General features: G+C 50.3%; 1 protein-coding gene across 1 annotated transcript in view; it reads left to right on the top strand.

The window, feature by feature from the left end:
- Positions 1-22748, top strand: part of Gsg1l (GSG1 like) — a 195192-nt gene that overhangs the window by 58293 nt on the left and 114151 nt on the right. Inside the window, exon 2 of the mRNA XM_075972157.1 lies at positions 5062-5109. Within this exon, the coding sequence (XP_075828272.1) occupies positions 5062-5109 (48 nt within the window). The remainder of the gene's footprint in view (positions 1-5061; positions 5110-22748) is intronic.

Raw genomic sequence — 22748 nt, 5'->3', positions numbered from 1 at the left:
AAACATAAAAATGCTGGGAATGAACGCAAGAAAAGAGCACAAAGTCTATTCTTTGAAAACTATAAAATGTTGCTGAAAGAAATGCAGGTGGGGCTAAGAAGACAGGGAGGCAGTGGTCGCAGAAGGAGGGTGACATATTGAGCTGGCTCCTCTGTCCTCGGTGTTCTTCAGATTCAACACAATTCTGTTTCTCTTTTTTTAAAACTTATTTATTTATTAAAGATTTCTGCCTCTTCCCCGCCACCGCCTCCCATTTCCCTCCCCAACACAATTCTGAACAAAATTCCAACTTGCTTTTCTGCAGAAGTTGAGAAGTTGATCCTAAGCTTCACATAAAAATACCAGAAACCTGGAATGGCCAAAACAAAATTTAAAGCCAGAATTTCTAATTTCCAAACTTACTACAAAGCTACAAAGACCATCTAGTGCTGGCATAATGGTAGCCATACAGAGCGACCACATACAAGATGGAGCTGATGGGTTTCTGATGGCCCAGGCAATCCAGTGCTGGCAGGTCACCTTCAGCAGTGGTGCTGGATTAGCTGGGACCCGCATGCCCATGCTGCACCCCTTATACACAGACCCATGGTCAAGTGCAAGGATTAAAGGTACAAGACTTGGAGACTGAAGGGGTGAATGTCCGTGCAATGGGTTAAACAATGCTTGGCTATGATCCCAAAACACTCAGGATGAAGAAAAATACAATAAGTTGTTCTTCATTAAAGCCTGAACTCTTTATTCTATCGTCTGCTTATGTCTGTCATGTATCTATCTACCTATAATCTATCTACCACCTATCTGTAATCTATGACCTGTATACCTGTCATCTGTTATCTATGTATCTATTATTTATGTATGTATCATCTATATTTCTATGCCTAGCACCTGCTTCTTCATCTCTGTCTAGGCATCTCCTAGGTATACATCAGGTAACTTTAAGGACAACCTGAGTGACAAAAGGCAAGTCATCCCCAGTGTCACAAAACTAGGGGCCTCATCCACTGTGGGTGGGAGGCCAGGTGACCCAGCTGCTTAGGAGACAGCCTGTGTCTCCTTGAGGACATGACCTACAATTTTACTCCCAGGACATGTCCCAGAGAAACAAAACCTTGGCCACAAAAGCCTTGTCCGTAAACCCTAGCAAATGTCCTCAAAAGGAGCACACGCCCAGTGCCCACGGGCTAGAGAACGGACTGCTGAAATGCAGTACCTGCACTGTCTGCTTTATCTTAGGGCACGTGGCCCAACACTTGCTGGATGCTAGGACCCTCCCGTAGAGCAAGCAGCTTCTGGACTGGTTTCCCCCATACCCTGCAGTGCTGCCACACAGTCCCCAAGCTATCTGTCCCTCCATAGTCTTTGTATGGGGCCTCCTTCGCACCATTATCCTCACACTTGGGACCTTCATAAGTAAAATAAGGGTTACCCAGATGCAAGCATTATGGTCCTGTGAAGTTTGTTAATAACAAAGAGGCTCCGGAGGGACTGACAGGAGGCCTTGTATGCAGTGTGGATTTACTGCTCCAGGGCTGAGGAGTAGCAGTGTGGAAGCACCCGGCCGCTGTGAATGGGGTGTGATGAAAACATCTGAGTTTTTTATTTGTTGAATTTTCCATTTATTACTTTGAGACTGTGGTTGACCACAGGTAACGGGAGCTGCAGAAAGCAAAACAAAGCAATGTGATTCTATACTTAAAAAAAAAAATCAATGAAGTGCCAATACACTGTACACCTCAGACACCTTAGAACCATGATGCTGAGGGAGAGGAATCAGTCACAGAAGGCCACGGGCTGGATGGTACCATTTCTGTGAAATCCCACACTAAGCAAACCTAGAGAAAGAAAACAGATTAGTCAGAGCCTCGGGCCGTGAGGGTTGGAGGAAGGAAGGATGGACTGTGAATAGGTGTGGGGTTTATTTTCTGGACAATGAAAATGTGGAAAATTGATCACAGGGATTGTTGGCACGACTCGGGACAATGCTGGGGATACATGGAAAACTATTGACTTGCCTTAGAACAGCGAATCCTGGGCCATGTGAGTTATACTTTAAGCAAAGCATTGTAGAGAGAAGAGACATCAAAACCCCTGCACAGAAACCTTAACTACCACCTGGAGCTGGGCTTGGTGGGAGCTGGAGCCAGAATGGATGCTGTGAGCCCGCCCTCTTTAGGCACAGGGGAAAGTCAAGGGCCACCATATTTCCACAGGCTCACCCACACAGACATTTAATTTCTTTTAAATGGGTAAAGTGCTTAATACTTAACACATTCATCTTTTTACCACCGAGGCTGTAAAATATAATTTTTTGAGACAGAGCGCTGGCTGGTTTGATGTCAACTAGATCCAAGCTTAGAGTCGTCTGAGAGGAGGAAACCTCAATTGAGAAAAGGGCTCAATAAAATACGGCTGTAGGGCGTTTTCTTAACTAGTGATCAATGGGGGAGAGCTCAACCCATTGTGGATGGGGCCTGCTGGTCCTGGGTAGGCTGAGCAAGCCATGGGAGGCAAGCCAGTGAGCAGCGCCCCTCCAAGGCTTCTGCATCAGCTCCTCCCTCCAGGCTTCCGCCCTGTTTGAGTTACTGATCCAACTGCTTTTGGTGGTGAGTGGTTACATGGAAGTGTGCATGAAATAAACCCTTTCCTCCCCATGTTGTTTTTGGTTATGGTGTTATCACTGCAGTACGAACCCTAGCTAGGAAAGACAGGGTCTCGTTCTAAACTATCTTCAGGTTCATGATTGACCTAGCTCAGCCTCCCAGATGCTGGGATTAAGGCATCTGCCACTACACTGGGCTGAAATATCATTTTTGACATTAGTTTTCTTTTCTATGTAGGGAGGAGGTCATGAAGGCAAAGAATCCAATATCCAATCAGTATGCTAGTCTGGCCTAAATTTGAACACCCCACTTACCCACCTCTCCAGCATTTGAGAAAATAGTGTATCATTAAAGAAAGTTTAAAACGATTTACTCAAAATCTAACAAAAAAGTTCAATTTTCTTGCTTGAGGGGAGATGTTGTTGAGCTTCAGCCCTGGGGCTTTTGTGTGTTTGCTGCTCAGCCACTAGGCCAGTTCCTTAGCCCCTTTCTCCTTATCGCTCGCTTCCGCAATGTTCTTGCTTGTCAACACATCTATATTGTTGATGATAATCTAAGCAGCGCTATTTTTGCCACTCGGCCCAGGCTGGTGGCTCAGCATTTCAGAGCCTTGCGGTTTTCATCTGTAAAGGCAGGGTCTGGTCTCTCAGTGCAAAGCAGAGGGTAAAAACAAGCCTGCCTGGGCACCAGCATGCTGTCCGCCCGAGGGTGGCCTGCGGGATCGTGGGCAGGAGTGACACAAATCAGAGCAGAGAACTTTCGAGGTCCCCTGTGCTCAGACCCCATCTTCCTTAGCCCCAGCGGCTGCCACTGCATTCTGGGCCTTGCCATTGTTATGTGACTTCCAGGAAGCTCAGGAACCAGAGATCTTTAGGAAACTTTGTCTGAGAACTGTGGAGGTTCCAAGCAGATAAGAGGAACTGGGGCAGGAAGGGTGTGGAGAGGAGCCTGGAGAGGCCAGAGGAAGCCTCCCTGGGTCCACAGTGGGAATTTGAGCTTCTTCTATGGGATGTTTGTTGAGATAGGAGTGGTGGGGCTGGCACCCGACCGCCTGCACGGCTAGCTTTATACCCGAAATAATTACAAGGAATACAGTTTCTTTTTTTTAAAGATTTATTTATTTATTATGTATACATATACAGTATTCTTGGTATTCTGTCTGCAGGCCAGAGAGGGCACCAGACCCCATTACAGATGGTTGTGAGCCACCATGTGGTTGCTGGGAATTTAACTCAGAACCTCTGGAAGAGCAGGCAGTGCTCTTAACCACTGAGCCATCTCTCCAGCCCCACCTAGAATCTTCTTAATCTAACCTAGAATTCTGTACCAATGAGACACAATCACTCCTGGAGACACCACTCTACTCCCGAGAGAACGTTGAGCACCAGAGACACTCCATTGGGAGCTTGTCTTCTTGGCATAACTGGCCTTTGGGTTACGAAAAGCATATACCTCAACTACTGACAAAGATACAGAATATCCATAAGTGGATGAAACAGGATTGTCTTATCTTGCCAAGACAGGGTAGGATAGTTCTAAGAAAGTTCCTTGCCTTTAATAATGGTATGTCAGTTATGTTAGGCCTTAGCCAAAGTTGGGTGACTCAACATTACAAACAAGACTTTGGGTGATTGCCCAGGTAGTCAGTTGTCTCTGTCATTTGTTGCACATTTTGGATATCTCTCATTTGTTAAGTAATATTTATTCCCTTCCCAGATCTTTGACGGAGTTGAAGATTATATAATTGTAGTTACTCTCTACATTATTTAGACTCCTTGAGATAGAATGTTTAGCAAAACTTTTATTCTCAATATTGTTTGTTATATTTATTATTTGTTATTATTGTATATAGTTGTATTTGGTTTAGTTCTGTCTTATTTAGACAAAAGGAGGAGACGTAGGGATAGCCCAACCCCTTTAGGGGGCGTGTTCGCCTCGGGCTATTGTTTACATATAAATCTGGCAAGCGTGAGCCCCGCTTTCCTGTTCTCCGCGGGAACCTGTGGTTCTGTAAGTCTATTTCCCCATTAAAGCTGTATATATTATTACAATCTGTCTGCATTCATTTACGCCGATACAGATGTGACCAAAGCTGTGTGTGTGTGTGCCGGCGTGCACACGCGTGCATATGCTTCATGCTTCATGTGATCAGAGTACAGAACGGACAGGAAGGAACTAGATGCTTCTGGGAGAGCATGAGGTGTAGCCTGGGCAGGTTGGTGGCCAGAGGAGATGCAGGGCAGGAGGCAGAGGAGCTCAGGCCTGTGGCTTGGTCAGGGATGGGGAGCTAGTGGTTCCCTCCCAAGCTCCTGGCACACAACAGGCTGCTTGGCATTCTGGTTAAAGAAACTGCCTCATGGGTCTGGTTAGGGGTGGTGTTGCCCCTGGGACCCTCCGAAGGGGACAGGCAGATTGTGAAGCTGTGACCTCCTGTTCTGAAATCCTTCTTTTCTTTCCCCAGGTGAGACATGCCGCAGCTTCATTGACCTGGCTCCGGCTTCAGAGAAAGGTAAGTAGTTAGCTCTGCAACATGTTGGCCCTATTCCTCCAGGGGCTCAGGCCTTTCTTGCTCTCTTTATGGGGACTAAGGGCTCCCGAGAGCATATGTCATGCTTTACTGGTGGTCCAGTTTGACTTTAGGGCTTGGTGGCCACACAGAAGACTGTCTGATGGCGTATATCAAATGTTTATGAGGAGGCTCTGTCACCCAGTGATGGAAGCCTTTTCTGCCTCCACACCTCTCAAAGGCTCTGGCTTTTCCTCTGGATGGCAGGGTTAGTTTGCAGCAGCTGAATGGCTCTCCCAGCTGCCCTCTGAGGTCCCAGGTGCTCTTGGGTCAAGTTGCCAGCTCCCCATCTTCCCTCTGCAATTGATTTTCCACTTCCAACAGGAACCAAGGCATAAGAGACGAATGACTTTCTCTGAGCCATCTTCCTCCACCCCTTTGGGGTCTGCCCCAGTGACTTCTCTCTCTCTCTCTCTCCAAGCATGCTCTTCTTCTAGACTCTGTTAGCATACCAGCTTCCTCTTTCCTGGAGTCCTTCTAGTCTGCTGAGGTGACAAAACACCCACCCTCTCAACACACATCAGTGGGCCTCACTGCACCATTCTCTGGGCTCTGTTCTTTATATACAGAGTCACACAGCCCCCCTCACAGGTGAGGAAACAGGCACAGCATAGTCACTGAGTTAGGAGGTAGGATTATAACCTGCTCTTTCCTTGTTTCTTTCTATTCTTTAAAAAAAAAGCTTGCATTTAACTGTGTGAGCATGCATGTAGGCACATGTTTAACTGTGTGAGCATGTATGTAGGCACATGTTTAACTGTGTGAGCATGTATGTAGGCACATGTTTAACTGTGTGAGCATGCATGCAGGCACATGTTTAACTGTGTGAGCATGTATGTAGGCACATGTTTAACTGTGTGAGCATGTATGTAGGCACATGTTTAACTGTGTGAGCATGTATGTAGGCACATGTTTAACTGTGTGAGCATGTATGTAGGCACATGTTTAACTGTGAGCATGTATGTAGGCACATGTTTAACTGTGTGAGCATGTATGTAGGCACATGTTTAACTGTGTGAGCATGTATGGAGGCACATGTTTAACTGTGTGAGCATGCATGTAGGCACATGTTTAACTGTGTGAGCATGTATGTAGGCACATGTTTAACTGTGTGAGCATGTATGTAGGCACATGTTTAACTGTGTGAGCATGTATGTAGGCACATGTTTAACTGTGTGCTCATGCATGTAGGCACATGTTTAACCGTGTGAGCATGTATGTAGGCACATGTTTAACTGTGTGAGCATGCATGTAGGCACATGTTTAACTGTGTGAGCATGTATGTAGGCACATGTTTAACTGTGTGAGCATGTATGTAGGCACATGTTTAACTGTGTGAGCATGTATGTAGGCACGTTTAACTGTGTGAGCATGTATGTAGGCACATGTTTAACTGTGTGAGCATGTATTTAGGCACATGTTTAACTGTGTGAGCATGCATGCAGGCACATGTTTAACTGTGTGAGCATGTATGTAGGCACATGTTTAACTGTGTGAGCATGTATGTAGGCACGTTTAACTGTGTGAGCATGTATGTAGGCACATGTTTAACTGTGTGAGCATGTATTTAGGCACATGTTTAACTGTGTGAGCATGCATGTAGGCACATGTTTAACTGTGTGAGCATGTATGTAGGCACATGTTTAACTGTGTGAGCATGTATTTAGGCACATGTTTAACTGTGTGAGCATGTATGTAGGCACATGTTTAACTGTGTGAGCATGTATGTAGGCACATGTTTAACTGTGTGAGCATGCATGCAGGCACATGTTTAACTGTGTGAGCATGCATGTAGGCACATGTTTAACTGTGTGAGCATGTATGTAGGCACATGTTTAACTGTGTGAGCATGCATGTAGGCACATGTTTAACTGTGAGCATGTATTTAGGCACATGTTTAACTGTGTGCTCATGCATGTAGGCACATGTTTAACTGTGTGAGCATGCATGTAGGCACATGTTTAACTGTGTGAGCATGTATGTAGGCACATGTTTAACTGTGTGAGCATGTATGTAGGCACATGTTTAACTGTGTGAGCATGTATGTAGGCACATGTTTAACTGTGTGAGCATGTATGTAGGCACATGTTTAACTGTGTGAGCATGTATGTAGGCACATGTTTAACTGCGTGAGCATGTATGTAGGCACATGTTTAACTGTGAGCATGTATGTAGGCACATGTTTAACTGTGAGCATGTATTTAGGCACATGTGTACCACAGCGCAGGTCTGCGAGGCAGAGTGTAGTCTGTGGCATTAGTTCTCTCCACCATGTGTGCCGTGGGGGCTGAACTCAGGGCATCGGGCTTGGTGGCAAGTGCTCTTACCCTCTTCCTGCCTGTTGTTTGTCTCCTGAGACAGGGTCTCATGTAGGCCAGGCTGGCTTTGAACTCTTGATCTTCCTGTCTCTACTGAATCTGGTTCTCAGACTGTTTCCTCTGTGGCTAAGGTAGATCCAGCGGATTGTGGGAAGACTGGGACCCCTTCTCCATGGCCTCTGAGTGAGTTCAGGCTGGCATTTCCCTCCTTGCCTTAACCTCTGCTCTAGACATCTTCATGTTTCTGTGACAAATTATCGACTGCTGAGCCTCTTGGCGGCCACCATGGTCTTATTACTTACTGTGATGGTTTGAGTTGGAAAGGCCCTGTAGACTCATGCTATGAGTTTGAATGCTCGGTCACCAGTGAGTGACACTATTAGGAGGTGTGGCCTTGTTGGAGAAATGTGTCACTGGGAGTGAGCTTACTACTCTGTTATGGTGGGTGTGGACTCAAGGACTCACACATGCTGCGTGGGCACTCACCAGTGAGCCACACCCTAATGTCAGAATGGTTTTTAAAACTTTATTTATTTATGTGTATAGGTATTTTGCTTGCATCTGTGTCTATATATAGGTCATGGGATCCCATGGCACCAGAGTCATGGGCAATTATGAGCTGCCGTGTGGGTGCTGGGAACTGAACGTGGGTCCTCTGGAAGAGCAGTCTGTGCTCTTAACTGTCGAGCCATTTCTCCAGCCTGTGTGTATGTGCCTGCATGTGTGCATGTGCGTGTGCATGTGTGTGTGTGTGTGTGTGTGTGTGTGTGTATTGTGTAGTGTATCATCTTGCTATAGTCCAGATTAATCTCAAACTCATGGTCCTCTTGTCTCAAACTCCTGTGTGCTGGGCTCACACCTAACTTAGAATGCTCTTTTATTTTTAAAGCATATGTCACATAACAGGATCCCTTATTTGACCTCCCTGTGGGTCACATCTTACTCAGGGTAAACTCAATATTGTTGCTATGGCCCTGATAGGCTTCGTGTGACCTGGTCTTCTAGCCAGGATGTCGTCCTCTGCCACTTCCCCTTCCTCAGCTCCGGAATACTTGCTGTTCCTTTAGTCAGCCAAGCGGCTGTGTGCTTCAGGGCCTTTGCATGTGCTGTTCCTGCTCCTAGAACACTGTTCCTCCAGGTCTCTGTCACAATTACACACTCTTAGCGAAATCTTAGTAACACCTAAGTGCAGATGCTAGAGACAGGACTTGTATGGGCTCCCCTTTGATGCTCATGACTACTGCATTGCTTTATCAGTGTTTGCCACACCATGCACATTGCTTACTTGTGGATGCAGATGTACATACATTTTATATATATGGAATCATGAGTTCCCTTTCTTATCAGACCCACAACTTCTCACCTCACCTCACCTCATCCCCCTCATCTCCCTCCACCCCCAACTTCTCCTCTTCCTCTTTCTTCTTCTGTGCTGTGGGTAAACCAAGACCTAGCGCATGGTAAAGCATGGTTTCTACCCCGGAGCTGTACACAAGTTCTCCCTTCCTTTTGTGAGCAGCTATAGGATACCCTGCGATGTGGAGACTTCATTTAAGCAGCAGGATGTTCGGTCTGTGTCGCTTTTGCACTTTGTTCTGTATCATAGCTAAGCCTTGGGGACCTGCGCACGTCTCTCCTTCAGAGGCCAGTACACTCCCAGACCCGGGAGACAGCCATCTGTCACTTTTCCTTCTCTAGGTCTAGTTGTATGACAAGCGCCACACCTCTTTTCTCTAGAGGACCTCGTGCCTCACTCTCTCGGGGGTTTCCACAGTGACCACTCAGCTGGCCGCCTGTTCTCCAGGCTGCACTGCTTAAAATCCATTCTGCACCTACAGAATACTCTAGAAGACAATGGTGAGCGTGAATATCTGCCATCTGCTTATGGCAACATGGGGCCTGGCCAAGGGCTCTAGGCCTGCCTCCCTACCAACATCCGTTTCCCTAACTCTCCAGCATCTTCTCATGCCTCTGTACCTTGTTGATATTGCTTGACCTTACAAATGTCTATTCATACTTCAAACCCTTCATAGACACGACCCATTTTGAAAAGCCATCCCTGAGCCTTCCCAAGATGCCTGTCCACAGTGGGTCATGTCAACCCCAATCACACTGTTTCAGAGCCACCTGTACCAGACTGGCACTCCCTCGGGACAGGCGATATGTTTTGTCCTCTCTCACCCTAGAGTGCCAAATATTATTGACACATAGAAAGAGTTTAGTAAAGGTTTGATGAATGAAAAAAGGAAAGAGGGAGGGTGTCTTGGGCGCGGATCTGGGCGATACCTTTTGTCTAGTGACCTGGTTCCAACCTCTGCAGCCTGCATCTGCTCCAGCCGTCTCCATCTCCACTTCCTGCAGCCAGCAAGCCAGGGTCTCTGAAGGCTACTGGGCAGAAATTTGTGTGAAACAATGTCACAGGGAGCTGGTTTCAGGTCGCTGATCCAGGCTTTGCCTGAGCTGGTTCTCAGCCGCGCTTCTCCGGTTTCTCAGCCTCCTCACCGCTCTGTCCTGATCATAGCGCAATTCTTCTGCTCACTTAATTTAGTGCGTTTTATTGCTTATTTTGGAGAGGAGGGGTGTGTGGAGATGGGAATATACTGGAGAGAGAGTGGAACCAGTACCACAGGGGCCCCAACTGCCATTGGTACTACCCTGGGGCCGTTGCTGGCCTGCACAGTCCTCAGCCCTGCTGCCTGAAAACAAACACACAGCAGAGCCTGTTTGCCTGGTGCCATTTTGCCCTTCACCCCACCCCCTACCCCAGGCAGGCACACTGTCACCTTGCCCAGGAGCAGGCTGTCCTGTTCTCTGTCACCCAACCTGCATCTGCAATTGTCCCTCTGTGTGTGACTGGAGCAAGGCAGTGCGGAGACACCCCCCCTCCCCGTCAGCCAAGCTCTAGAGAAATGATTCTCAGTTGGTGGGTCCCGACCCTTTTGGAGGTTGCACATCAGATGTCCCGCACATCAGATATTTACATTATGACTCATAACAGTAGCAAAATTGCAATTATGAAGTAGCAATGAAATAATTTTACCTTTGGGGTTCACCATAACCTGAGGGTCACAGCATTCGGAAGGTTGGGAACCTCTGTTGTAGAGGGACAGACAAGTTGTCAGAGCCACAGTCTGTGGACAGAGACCCTCAGGAGGAGAGGTGGATGTGGCTGATCCAGGAACAGTCTAGAAATGGTTTCTTGTCTGGTCTCAGGGCAGCAGGAGGAATAGCCCTGTGGGGACGATGGCCTGTGAAAATGCGGGCTGTGTTGTCAGTGTGGGGGCAGCAGCAGGTTCTCAGGAGACAATGGTGGAGAGCTGAGTAATGGAAGGACAGGAGCCCAGAGAGGTATAAGTGCTCGCTCAAGGTCACACAGCACTCTTTGGTCAACCCTGACTCACCTTCTACTGTAGAGGATGCTTGACCAATGTCCTGTGGGCTCTGCCGCTTCCCTCCTCAACCACTCTTCCCTTCCAGGCTGCTGAGCCTCAGGGCCACCGGACCCACCCCACCTCCCTAGCTCCAATTCTGTCTTTCTTTCCCAAAGTTCAGCATCTCTAATTATGGACTCATGTAAGCCCCTCAGCCCGGGGGAGGACGGCTCCCAGATCACAACATCTAACGATTACTTTAGCTGCTCCAATTCCAATTATGCAGGATTACCTTTCCAGGTAATTAGGGATCTGGGTAGCTTCGCCTGCTCTTTCCCCTCGCAGAGCGTTGTATTAACCCTGACCAGTGACCGGCTTTCATGTTCTATAATTGGAAACGCTTCCTCAGTGCCGAGAAGCCTGTTGAGCGTAAACAGCGGTGATTTAAATTTCTAAGTGGCTCCGCGGGCTCAGCACACTCTGCTGAGAGATCGCTGTGCGGCTCAGGGGTCCATGGGCTCCGCACAGGGTTGGGCGGTGCTCATCCCGCACGTTTGTGGGCGGGGACCAGGACCCACAGCCTCGGTTAAGAGAACATTTACCTGGAAGTCTACCCGCTGCTCACTGCTGAACCACCCTGCTTGGGATGTCCTGACATTTGTAACCAGATCTTATCGTCTGTGCTAGTTCGCCTGCTACTGTAACAAACACTTGACACCACTTACGAAGAGGCAGGATTTGTATCTGCTAACAGTGTGGGAGGCTCCGTCCCCTAATCCTTGGCCCTGTCATTTTGGGCTTATGTGAGGCAACATATCTGGCAGAGCACACAGAGGGAAGGCCGGACCAAGCTCCCAAAGTCTCCTTTGAGGCCACACCCCCCCCCCATGACCTCACTTTCTTCTCAAATCTGCAATTGCCACATCTCTTACATAAGCGGCACATTACTTATGTCTGACATCTGCTGTGTGCACGATACTATGTGCTGGTCCATGGTGCCTGAGCAGTGTGAAGCATATTCTAGATACCCTACACCACCAGGCCCAATGCAAACAAGATGCAAATGCTATGCAAATGAATAGAAATAGCTGCTGGTCTGCCTCAATAAGGCAATAAAAGCCAATCTATGTTCAATATGGATCACTTTCCTTTTCTTGAGGCAGGATCTCACTACATACCTAGCTCAGGCTAGCCTCAAACTCATGATCCTCCTGCCTCAACCTCCTGAGTGGTCAGGAGATAAGGGTACACCGATGTGCCTGGCACAGTCTGTTTTTAAGCATTTCCCTTGTATAGTTGAGCCTGGGCACAGACTTGTGAATATAGAGAGCAGACGGTGGTTTCCTCCATGTAATTTACTAATGAAAACGCATGGCTATTAAATAGGTGCTCTGTGCGTTCACAGACAACCACGCATAGCTATGGAACCCACTACCTGGTTAAGACACAAAGCCAGGGCCAGCTCGAAGATGGGAGACCCAGCACAGAGGGTCCCCTGTGTGTGGTTCGAAGCTGAAGCTGCTGGGCTTTGTGCCTCCCCTGCCACCCTTACTTGGGGACACTCTGCTTACTCTCTCTCCGGGTGTTGATTTGGTTTGTTGTTTGCTCTTCCTCGACAGCGGCTTTAGGGAGCCAATTTGTTTTTCTTAGAATGCTTTGCAATTACTAATAGGAACAATATCAAAAGCTCCTAGGGCTGAGAGATGGCTTAGTTGGTAAAGAGTTTGCTTGACAAGTGTGAGGCTCTATGGGTAGCATAAGCCTGCAATCCCAGCTCTGGGGAGGTAGAGATGGAGGATCCCTGGGACTCACTGGCCCACCAGACTAACTTGCTTGGCAAGCTCCAGAACTTTGGAAGAGTAAAGTAAAATACAAAACAAAAACAAAGAAAGGTGAATGTCAGTCTGAAGACTGATATTCAATATTGTTCTCTGGCCGCTAAATGCCCAAACACACACACACACACACACACACACACACACACACACACACACACACACACCAATTTACTTCTGTTTTAGTAAATGCCAGGCCCAGTCCTACAACTAACTGAGAAGTTGAGGCTATATCTGTATCAGGCTATGCTTGAACAAAGGGAGGCTAAGTGAGGTGGGGACATCTTGTTGAGATAACATGGTCAGGGGCTGTGTTACCTGAATGTCTCCTGCCCCGGGGTGGAGTCGGGGAGAGGGCTATGGGAATGAAGTGATTCCTGGGCAAAGTGGCCAGGGAGGTGAGCTGGGCAGGAAGGGATTGCTAGGGTGGGGTAGGGAGTGCCGGGGCTCTCGTGACTATCCAGCCTTCTGCCTCTTGTGTCTTGCTTCATTGTCTTCCTGCTCTTCCTACTGCCCCGAGAAAGGGATCAACTCCTGTTCCCCTCCCCCAAAGGCCACATGCTAAAGGTTTGTCTTTCAGCCTATGGCACCTCCCTTAGAAGAAGTGTCACAGGTAGGCTTGGTGAGAGTCAGTTAGGTTGTCAGGGCTGGGCCTCAGAAGGGGACATAAGGACCCTAGACGCTTCTCCCATCTCCCTGCTTCCTGCCCACCTTTCCCCCTGTGTATTCCTGCCATGTTGGACAGTACCCACCCTAGTCCACAGCAAGGGGCCAAGAGACTTTAGCTGAAACCACCTGTAGAGATATCCTCCAGTTGAAACATGTCTTTCAGGCTCAGGGAGCAAAACTCAGGAAGCCCTAGGAAACTTCTCAGACTTAGAAAGCTCTCAGGACCCCTTAAGCAGTCATGCAAACAGGAACAACTGTTGTGGCATCTGTGGGGGGGGGGTGCAGCTTCTGGGGATGCAGCTTCCAGGGGAACAGCTTCCGGGGATGCAACTTCTAGGGGCACAGCTTTCAGGGGTGCAGCTTCCGGGGGTGTAGCTTCCAGGGTACAGCTTCTGTGAGTGACCCCAGTAACCCTCTGGCTCACCAAGCTAGACTCTGGGGAGGATGCTGTCTTTAGTCTGTTGTTGGTTCATTCATGTCACCCCAGAAAATTCACATGACACCCCTGAAGCTGTCAGCCAAGGTAAGCCTGTCCAGTCCCAGTTGACTCTTCCGGGATTTTGTCCCCTGGAACAGAAATACAGGGATGTTGGCTCAGCTGCTGTTTTCAGACAAGGAGCTGAGGCCCTCAGTGGAGTTCTGTGGCTGCCACCGGCTCTGTGTAGTAAGTCTTTCTCCTGAATAAAGTCTCTAGGAAATGGGGTCCCCTTCGCAGCACCCTCTCTCAGCCCTGGCACACAGTAGACACTTAATAGGCACTGTCTGCATACCAGCCTACTGCAGGCATGTTATTCCACTGAAATCTCATCATAGGCCTCAAAGGGGGTTTGATTTTTCTTGTTTCTCAGACAGGGAAGTTGAGGTTTGGAGAGAGACCAAAGCATGTTCCGGGCCACACAGTGTCAGAGCTAGGGTTTAATTGTACAGCATCTAAGTGCCATGTCAAAAAGCATGGGCTCTGGATTCGAATTCTGTCTCTGCCGCAGTCTCTGTAGGACATCAGACATACTACCCATCTCTTAAGCTCAATGTCCCTCCGTAAGAAGTGGGGGTCACAGCATGCAGTTTACGGAGTTCTGAGACCCAAGTGAGAAGATCCACACAAGAGTAGATGGACAAATATCTGGTTGGGTGTTTTGTTCTGTTCCCCCAGCTCCCCAGTTCCTCCTGGCTAGCGGCAAACTAACTTGGAAACAACCTGGTTTGTGTTTGTGTCTACTCAGCTAATGTTCAGTTTACTCCACTGAGGGTGGCACAAGATTCCATCCCCCCCTCCAGGCACGCTCCCACCCCCTTTCTTTCTTCCCACAGCTCTCAGGTATGTGTCAAAGCTGTAAGACAGCGACTCAGAGAGTTGAGCAAGGAGCCTGACGTTGCACAGCACAATACCAGATCCTCTTGGCCTCTTGGCCTCGTGCTGGTTTCGCCCCATCAGAAACGTCTTCCCACCCACACTTCTGGTCCCTCTTCTGCTTCCTGGGCCCTGGATAAGCTTTGGGCTGCTCACTGTGTGTTCCCCCTGCCTGGGAGGCCCCTGCCTTGAAGCAGACAGCTGTCAGGGTCCACGTGTTGGAGCAGCTGAGGGAATCCAAGGCACCCTCTGCTCCCGCGGCATTCCATCTGCCGCCTCCCACAGCCATCTGCCGGGCTTGCCGGCGGCATTGCGATGCTTGAACGTGGCGTAGATGCCCAACAGGCTTTATGGCCTTGTGGCATCAGGGAGCCACCCACACCTGCAGCCCCTGGAACCTCAAACTCTGGGCAGCCTCCCAAGGGGGCATTCTTAGAGGCCAGAATCCACTTAGCCTTGTCCCTCCACTCTCCAGGGTCAGCTGGATGGATGCCAACGAGACTCCTCTGGCTCTCTGTCCTGGGCTGCACTGTCCTTGCTGGCCTGGAGAGAGGCCCATGTGCGTGCTGGAAACACGGTTTCTCTGGGCAGCTTCTGCCTGGTAGCCCCCAGCATTTGTCTCTCCCTGTCTGTAGACTGGTATGGAGGCTGTCCACCCCACTCATTAGGTTCTGTTGATCGTGGCGCTGGGGACAGAGGAGCCTCAAGCTTGCCAAGACAACACTCTGATGTCTAGTCACATCCCCAGCCTGCTCTAAGTCACTTTAATGGTAGCTTTACTGAAATTTTGTGGCCCTCCTGGGCAATCTGCCCATGGAACGTGTCTACTCTAGCAATAGCGTCAGAGCTATGTGCCCACTGCCACCCAGTCTAGAGCATCTTTGTCACCCACCACTTCTCCCTCCACAGCTGCCCCCAAACTAGACAGAGACAGCACCCAGTGCCCTGCTGTTGTGAAGTTGTGTCCCCTGCATTAATTTCACTTCTAAAGGGTTTTTAAAAAGAGTTATCTGTTCTCTCTCTCACTCTCCCCCTTTCTGCATGCATGTATATGCATGTGTATACATGCGTGTTCATGTGTGTTCTTGCATGTATATGTGTGTTCTGATGCACATGTGTGTAGCGGGTATATGTGTGCATGTACATCTGTGTTTAAGTGTTTATTTTCTTTTTCTTTTGGAGCTATTGTCACTGAACCTGGGTTTCCTGGCTTCAGTAGACCAATGAGCTACAAGGACTTCTTGTCCCCTTGGGGGTTGCTGGTGTACGCCACCCGACCAGGCTTTTTACATGGGCGCTGGAGTCCCCCTCAGGCCCTATGTGTGTGCTGCAGGCACTTTACCCACTGAGTCCCCTCGCCAGCCCAGTAATTCATTTCTTTTGATTGCCAAATAATGTGCTTTTGAAATTGACATAATATTTGCACTTATTTATGGGGTATCAGACTTTGACGTGTGGCTGTAATGTGTAATTATCAAATTGGGTAATTAGCATTCTCAGTTCCTCCAGCAGTTACTCCTAGAGGCTCTAAAATATACAGTAAACCACTGTGGACTGTACCAACCCTCCGGCTCTCTCCTCTGAAACTCGCTTAAGCTGGTTTTCCTTTTGGTATGGATAGAATACATTTTGCTGAGCTATTATTTATTTATTTAAACCTTTTCAAAACTAGAGAAAATAGCACAATTCAGAGATGTGGGAAAATACACAGAGGGCTTGACAGGCCATCGTAAATCAAAACCCCCAGGCTGGGAATGTGGCTGCGAGGCTCTCTCAGAAGCCGCTGTCCCACTGCCTCCTGCACAGGGAGCTCTCGCTTTGCGCTTAGCGTTACAGCAGCAGCTGGCAAGCTGGGGCTTCTTGTCTTTTTGTAAATAAAGTTTTATTGGGACACAGCTGTGCCCATTCTTTCTGTGTGGCTGTGGCTGCTTTTGTGCTACAAGGTCAGAGTTGAGCAACAGTGGCTGAGACTGTTCACTCTCTGGTTCTTCATAGAAAAGTCCTCAAGGGTCACACTCACGGTGTGGCATGTGTCAGGATTATATGTCTTTGTGCGTATGTGTATGTGTGTGTGTGCCCATATGCCAGGATTATGTGTCTTTGTGCGTATGTGTATTTATGTGTATGTGTGTGTGCCCATATGCATGAGAGTGCACACAGAGGCCAGTGTTTAACATACGGTGCCTTTCTCAATTACTCCCCATCTTATTTTTTGAGATAGGGTCTCTCGCTGATCCGAGAGCTTGTGGTTTGGGACAGTCTAACTGAGCATGCCCAGCCTTGGCATGGGTGCTGAAGAAGTCACACAGGTGCTCATGGCTCCAGGGCAGGTTCTTAATGAAGTGAGTGCTCTTTTTACCCGCCCTCCGTTTCTTCTTAAAGTGAGATAATAAATAGCCCATCACCAGCGCAGGCCACATTTACCTGCCGAGGAAAGCTCAGCTGTCAGGAAGAGTGACAGTGATCACAGGTGTACAAATATCTGTTGGAATCTCGATTCTATTTTATTTTGTGGTTAATGCCCAGAACGGCAGCTTCTGAGTCACATAGTGTGATTCAGCGTTTAATTGCAGAGAACTCGGCATACTGTCTTCCAGAGCAGCTGGACCGTCCCACGTTCCCACTGGTGATCCAGTTCCCTTACCTCCTGGCCAAGACCAGTCCTCACCTCCTGCCGCCCTGAGCTGACGCTGACTGGATTTTTGCAGAGTCTGGAGAATGCTTCTCTGGGTTTCTAGAAGATTATTTTCTGTTCCTGTGATAAATACTATGACCAAAAGCAACCTGGGGACAAGGGTTTGTTTACAGGTAACACTCCATCACGGAGAGGGCAGGAACTCAAGACAGGAGAAGGTAGGAGCTGAAGCAGAGGTCATGGAGGCGTGCTGCTTACAGACTTGCTTCCCATGGCTTGTTCAGTTGGCTTCCTTATACAACCCAGACCACCTGCCCAAGGGTAGTACTGCCCACAGTGGGTGGGGTCCTCCCACATCAATCATGAATCACAAAAATGCCCCACAGGCCAAGCTAAGAGAAGCAATTTCTTGACTGGGGCTTCTTCCAAGGTGGCTCTGGTTTGTATCAAGTGGACAAAAATTAACCAGTGCGAGGTGGTTGTCTACTCTTGAAAGTGGGTGGTTTGGTGGCCACCCTGGCCAAAGCCTTCTGTTTTCAGACCTTAGCCAGGCCTGCTGTTGGAGCTGGGGTTTTCTCCCCCACCCTGTACATGTTCCTCACCCAAAGGGCAACTAGTGAGCACAAACTCCAATGACGTCAGTTCATTCCCTCTTTGAGCTTCTTTACTTGGTGTGGATCTCAAGACATGGCCGCTAAATCCAACCTCACGGAGCTTCCCCTCATGGTTCTCTTCTCAGGGTCACGGGTTTAGCTTTGTGATCCATTTCAAGCTAATCTGTATAGAGTTGTCCTGGGAGAAGTTGATCCGTTCTGCCGACTGGGCTCCGCGCTTTAGAGCCTGCGCCCTTCCTGTTCTGCTGAGTTCTCTTCCTGGGCTAAGCACACCGACCCCAGGGTTTCACCTGTGCCTCCACTCTGCGGGTGGAGAGAAGGATGCCCTGGAGGGGGCTGCCTGGCTCCACCCTCCACTGTGTCCTCCTGTTTCCTGTGGGACACCACAAGACCTCTGCTGTCCCCTTGTCTGGATCATAGATGGAGTTGGAGGCGCTCGAACCACAGGCAGCCCCTTCCCTGTTGTCAGAGAGTCCTGGGTTCTGCCCCTCCTTCATATGACACAACACATGTCTGAGGACTTCTAGGGGCACAATCTAGACTGTCACAGGTTACAGTCAGAGTGCCGGGACAAGGCATGAGGAAAGGGGTACAAGGCCTAGCCAAGGGTGAGGAGTTATGGGGGCTCAGATAACATTGGAGTGTACGTGTGTCACACCGTAGGGACATCTGAAACCCTGCTTCACCAGCTGCTGTCCACATAGGCCAGGTGCTGCAAGGGGAGCTGGGCTGACCGCCGTGTGGATTTATTACCTGTCTGCTTAGTACAAGAGAGAACCTGGACTGTCAGTCACAGGCTGTGGAGGCCGAGTGCCTGGGCTAAAGACGACCCCCTCCACTCTTCAACTGTTTGCTTATCTGTGCTGTGGAGATGGACACAGTGTCTGCTTGCCAGGGTTGAGGAGGTCCTAATTGTGGAAATTGGAATAAAAGGCTCCAGTTAACAACGGGAAAAGATTTGTGTTTGCTCATTGCTGTCATTTCAGTACTGAGAACACGTTCTGCCACACAGACAGGCATGGTCATAAACATACCCAGAACTGCCTCACTATCCACTCTGCCCACCTTCCATCCTGGTGTGCATCCCATTCACCCCCCACCCACCCTCACCTACTCACCCACCCATCAACCCACCACCCTCTACCCACCCACCCACCCTCCACCCTCTCATCCATCCATCCCCCCACCCACCCTCCACCCTCTCATCCATCTACCCACCCACCCTCCCCTACTCACCCACCCATCAACCCACCACCCTCCACCCACCCACCCACCCTCCACCGTCTCATCCATCAACCCACCCACCCACCCTCCACCCTCTCATCCATCCACCCACCCACCCTCCCCTACTCACCCATCCATCAACCCACCACCCTCTCACCCATCTACCCACCTACCCGCCCTCCATCCACCCACCTGCCCTCTACCCGCCCGCCCACCCTCCATCCACCCACCCGCCCACCCTCTATCCACTCACCTATCCAAGCACCCTCCACCCATGTATCTATTTATTCACCCATCTGTTCCATTCATCATCTACTCACCTACCCACCCTCTGTCCATCTATCCACCCATCCATGTATATCTACTGTCCATATGTGCAATATGCACACCTGCATCCATGTAGCCATCAGTCCATCCACCCACCCATCTACCCACCCTCTGTCCATCCACTCACCCATCTACCCACCCTCTGTCCATCCACTCACCCATCCACCCACCCTCTGTCCATCCACTCACCCATCTACCCACCCTCTGTCCATCCACTCACCCATCTACCCACCCTCTGTCCATCCACTCACCCATCCACCCACCCTCTGTCCATCCACTCACCCATCTACCCACCCTCTGTCCATCCACTCACCCATCTACCCACCCTCTGTCCATCCACTCACCCATCTACCCACCCTCTGTCCATCCACTCACCCACCCTCTGTCCATCCACTCATCCATCCATCCATCCATCCATCCATCCATCCATCCATCCATCCACTCACCCATCCATCCATCCATCCATCCACCCACCCATCCATCCATCCATCCATCCATGCACCTACTCACTCATCCCTGTGTCTGTTCACCCACCCCCTTTCATCTATCATGTGTATCAGTCACTTGAGCTATATGATCTAATCCTGAGGCCCTGTTAGTTCTACTGATTCTCTGGCAGGAGTGTACACTGCCTTGTTTTTGGCAGCATGAAGCTGCCCAGGACTAGGTGTATCTAGGTGCTTGTTTCAAACATTTCTTTGTGTCTGTCTTGTGATGTTTATCCTTATCTTTTTTTTTTTTTTGAAACAGGATGGTCGTCTGTCTTAAGACTTGGTACATGTGAATGTCAGGCTTAGAGGGGGGCACATGTGTATTGGGAGAGGGTGGTGACCCGCCCCTTCACATCCCTGGGGGTTTACATTGTTTTTCTTTGCCTTAGAAGTAGTAAGTTAGCCTGTGTCACAGGGTCCTGCATGTGGAAAGCTGACACTTGAGCATGCATGTCCTGTGCAGCCAGGCCCAGTCTCCTCCTCTGTAGTGGCTTTGATTCTCCTGGGCTTTGGCGTCTCCATCAAGGCCCTGGCCATGGAAGGAGAACAGATGAGTGTGGTCAGTTCAGCTTGGACATGGTTCATCCTATTGACTATAACTCAATAATATCACTGTGCTCAGCTACACACAATGGGAAATGAGGGACACGGGACAGTCTAGTGATATGTGAAAATTCCTGTCATGTCCCTGACTCTCCTTCCTGTCCACTAGGCCAGAGGAACAGGGGGGAAGGCTGCAGGGAGAGGCTGTAGGGGGAGGGCTACAGAGGGAGGGCTGCAGGAGGAGGGCTGCAGGGGGAAGGCTGTAGGGAGAGGGTTGCAGGGGAGAGGACTGCAGTAGAAGGGCTGCAGTGGGGAGGACTGCAAGGGGAGGGCTGCAGGGGGAGGACTGCAAGGGGAGGGCTGCAGGGGAGGGCTGCAGGGGGAAGGCTGCAGGGGGAAGGACTGCAGGGGAGGACTGCAGGGGGAGGACTGCAGGGGGAGGACTGCAGGGGAGGGCTTCAGGGGGAGGGCTGCAGGGGAGGACTGCAGGGGGAGGACTGCAAGGGGAGGACTGCAGGGGGAGGACTGCAAGGGGAGGACTGCAGGGGGAGGACTGCAGGGGAGGGCTGCAGGGGGAGGGCTGCAGGGGAGAGGACTGCAGTGGAAGGACTGCAGGGGGAGGACTGCAAGGGGAGGGCTGCAGGGGGAGGGCTGCAGGGGGAAGGACTGCAGGGGAGGACTGCAGGGGGAGGGCTGCAGGGGAAGGACTGCAGGGGAAGGACTGCAGGGGGAGGGCTGCAGGGGGAGGGTTGCAGGGGGAAGGACTGCAGGGGAGGACTGCAGGGGGAGGACTGCAGGGGGAGGGCTGCAGGGGGAGGACTGCAAGGGGAGGACTGCAGGGGAGGACTGCAGGGGAAGGACTGCAGGGGAGGACTGCAGGGGGAGGACTGCAAGGGGAGGACTGCAAGGGGAGGACTGCAGGGGGAGGGCTGCAGGGGGAGGACTGCAGGGGAGGACTGCAGGGGGAGGACTGCAAGGGGAGGGCTGCAGGGGGAGGGCTGCAGAGGGAGGGCTGCAGGGGGAAGGGCTGCAGGGGAGGACTGCAGGGGGAGGACTGCAAGGGGAGGGCTGCAAGGGGAGGGCTGCAGGGGGAGGGCTGCAGGGGGAGGCTGTTCTGGCCTTCTCCTCTTCCTATAGATATGTGGCAGACGGTGAAACCTGAGGCTTGTGGGTATGAGCAACCCAGAGTTGTGCTCCCATGGCCCCAGAGCTGGCCTTCTGCACTTCCTACACCCTCTGAGCATGGGAGCATGGGATGGGGGCAGTGGGGGGGGGGTGAAGGAGGTCCTGAGAAAGCCTCTGCCCTGTTTTGGGTAGATATTGCCAGAGATGTGAAAATACAAGAAAGCAGACATCTCCAGAAAGGGAACTCTTCCTTTTGTCAGAGTGACTGCAGGGCAGCAGTTTCCCCATGGAGCGGAGACTGGCAAATGCAGTGTGGGGTTCTGGGATTGTAGAGGATGTAAGGGGGATGTCTGGGGGTGGCAGAGTCTGTCTGCGGGTCAGTTCCCCTGAAGCCTGGAAATGGCAAATGCCAGCATTTGGTGTGTGGTGCTCCTTAGCTTCCACAGATGTCACCAGTCGGGTCAGCTTACCTTCTGGAGCCTCCTAGTCACCTGAGGCTTTGGGTTGTTAACCCTTCACCTTCCCTGCGACACATCTCCCCTCAACTAAAAACCTCTGGGCTGGCTGCCACCCTCTCTAGATGGCGGCTTTCATCACTTGCCGCTTTGAAATTGGAGCTGAGAATCAAAACTAGAAATTACCTGCTTTCAGGCGCTGTTCCTTGCTGATCTCGAGGTCCCCACTGCACATTCACAGAGCTCCTATTGATCTGCTGGAGGGTCACCACACCTAGGTGTGTGCGTTCATGCAGAAAACGAGACCTTGCTTTCGTTCAGATTGGTTCTGCCTTGCCAAGACTCACTCTGTCTTGTCAGTTCAAACTGCTCTTTCTCTGCCAGGGCAACAGAGGCGGTGCAGAGTTTGGGGAGACCTGCCAGTTCGGGTCACTCCTCTGACACTGTGCTTTTTCTTCCTCTGGTTAATTTTGTGCTGAGCACGAGGGAAAGGCACACCCTACTCCTTTTAGCAGGCTCCTCGTGGCAGGGTTAGGTCTGCCTTGACAGGATGCTAATGACCCCAGGGTCCTCCCCACCAGGCTGTGGCATTATGGAATATTTCCACCAGGGTACCAGATGTTT

Source organism: Microtus pennsylvanicus, chromosome 5, assembly GCF_037038515.1.
Source record: "Microtus pennsylvanicus isolate mMicPen1 chromosome 5, mMicPen1.hap1, whole genome shotgun sequence".
Taxonomy (NCBI): domain Eukaryota; kingdom Metazoa; phylum Chordata; class Mammalia; order Rodentia; family Cricetidae; genus Microtus; species Microtus pennsylvanicus.
This window is presented reverse-complemented; position numbering and strand designations above follow the sequence as displayed.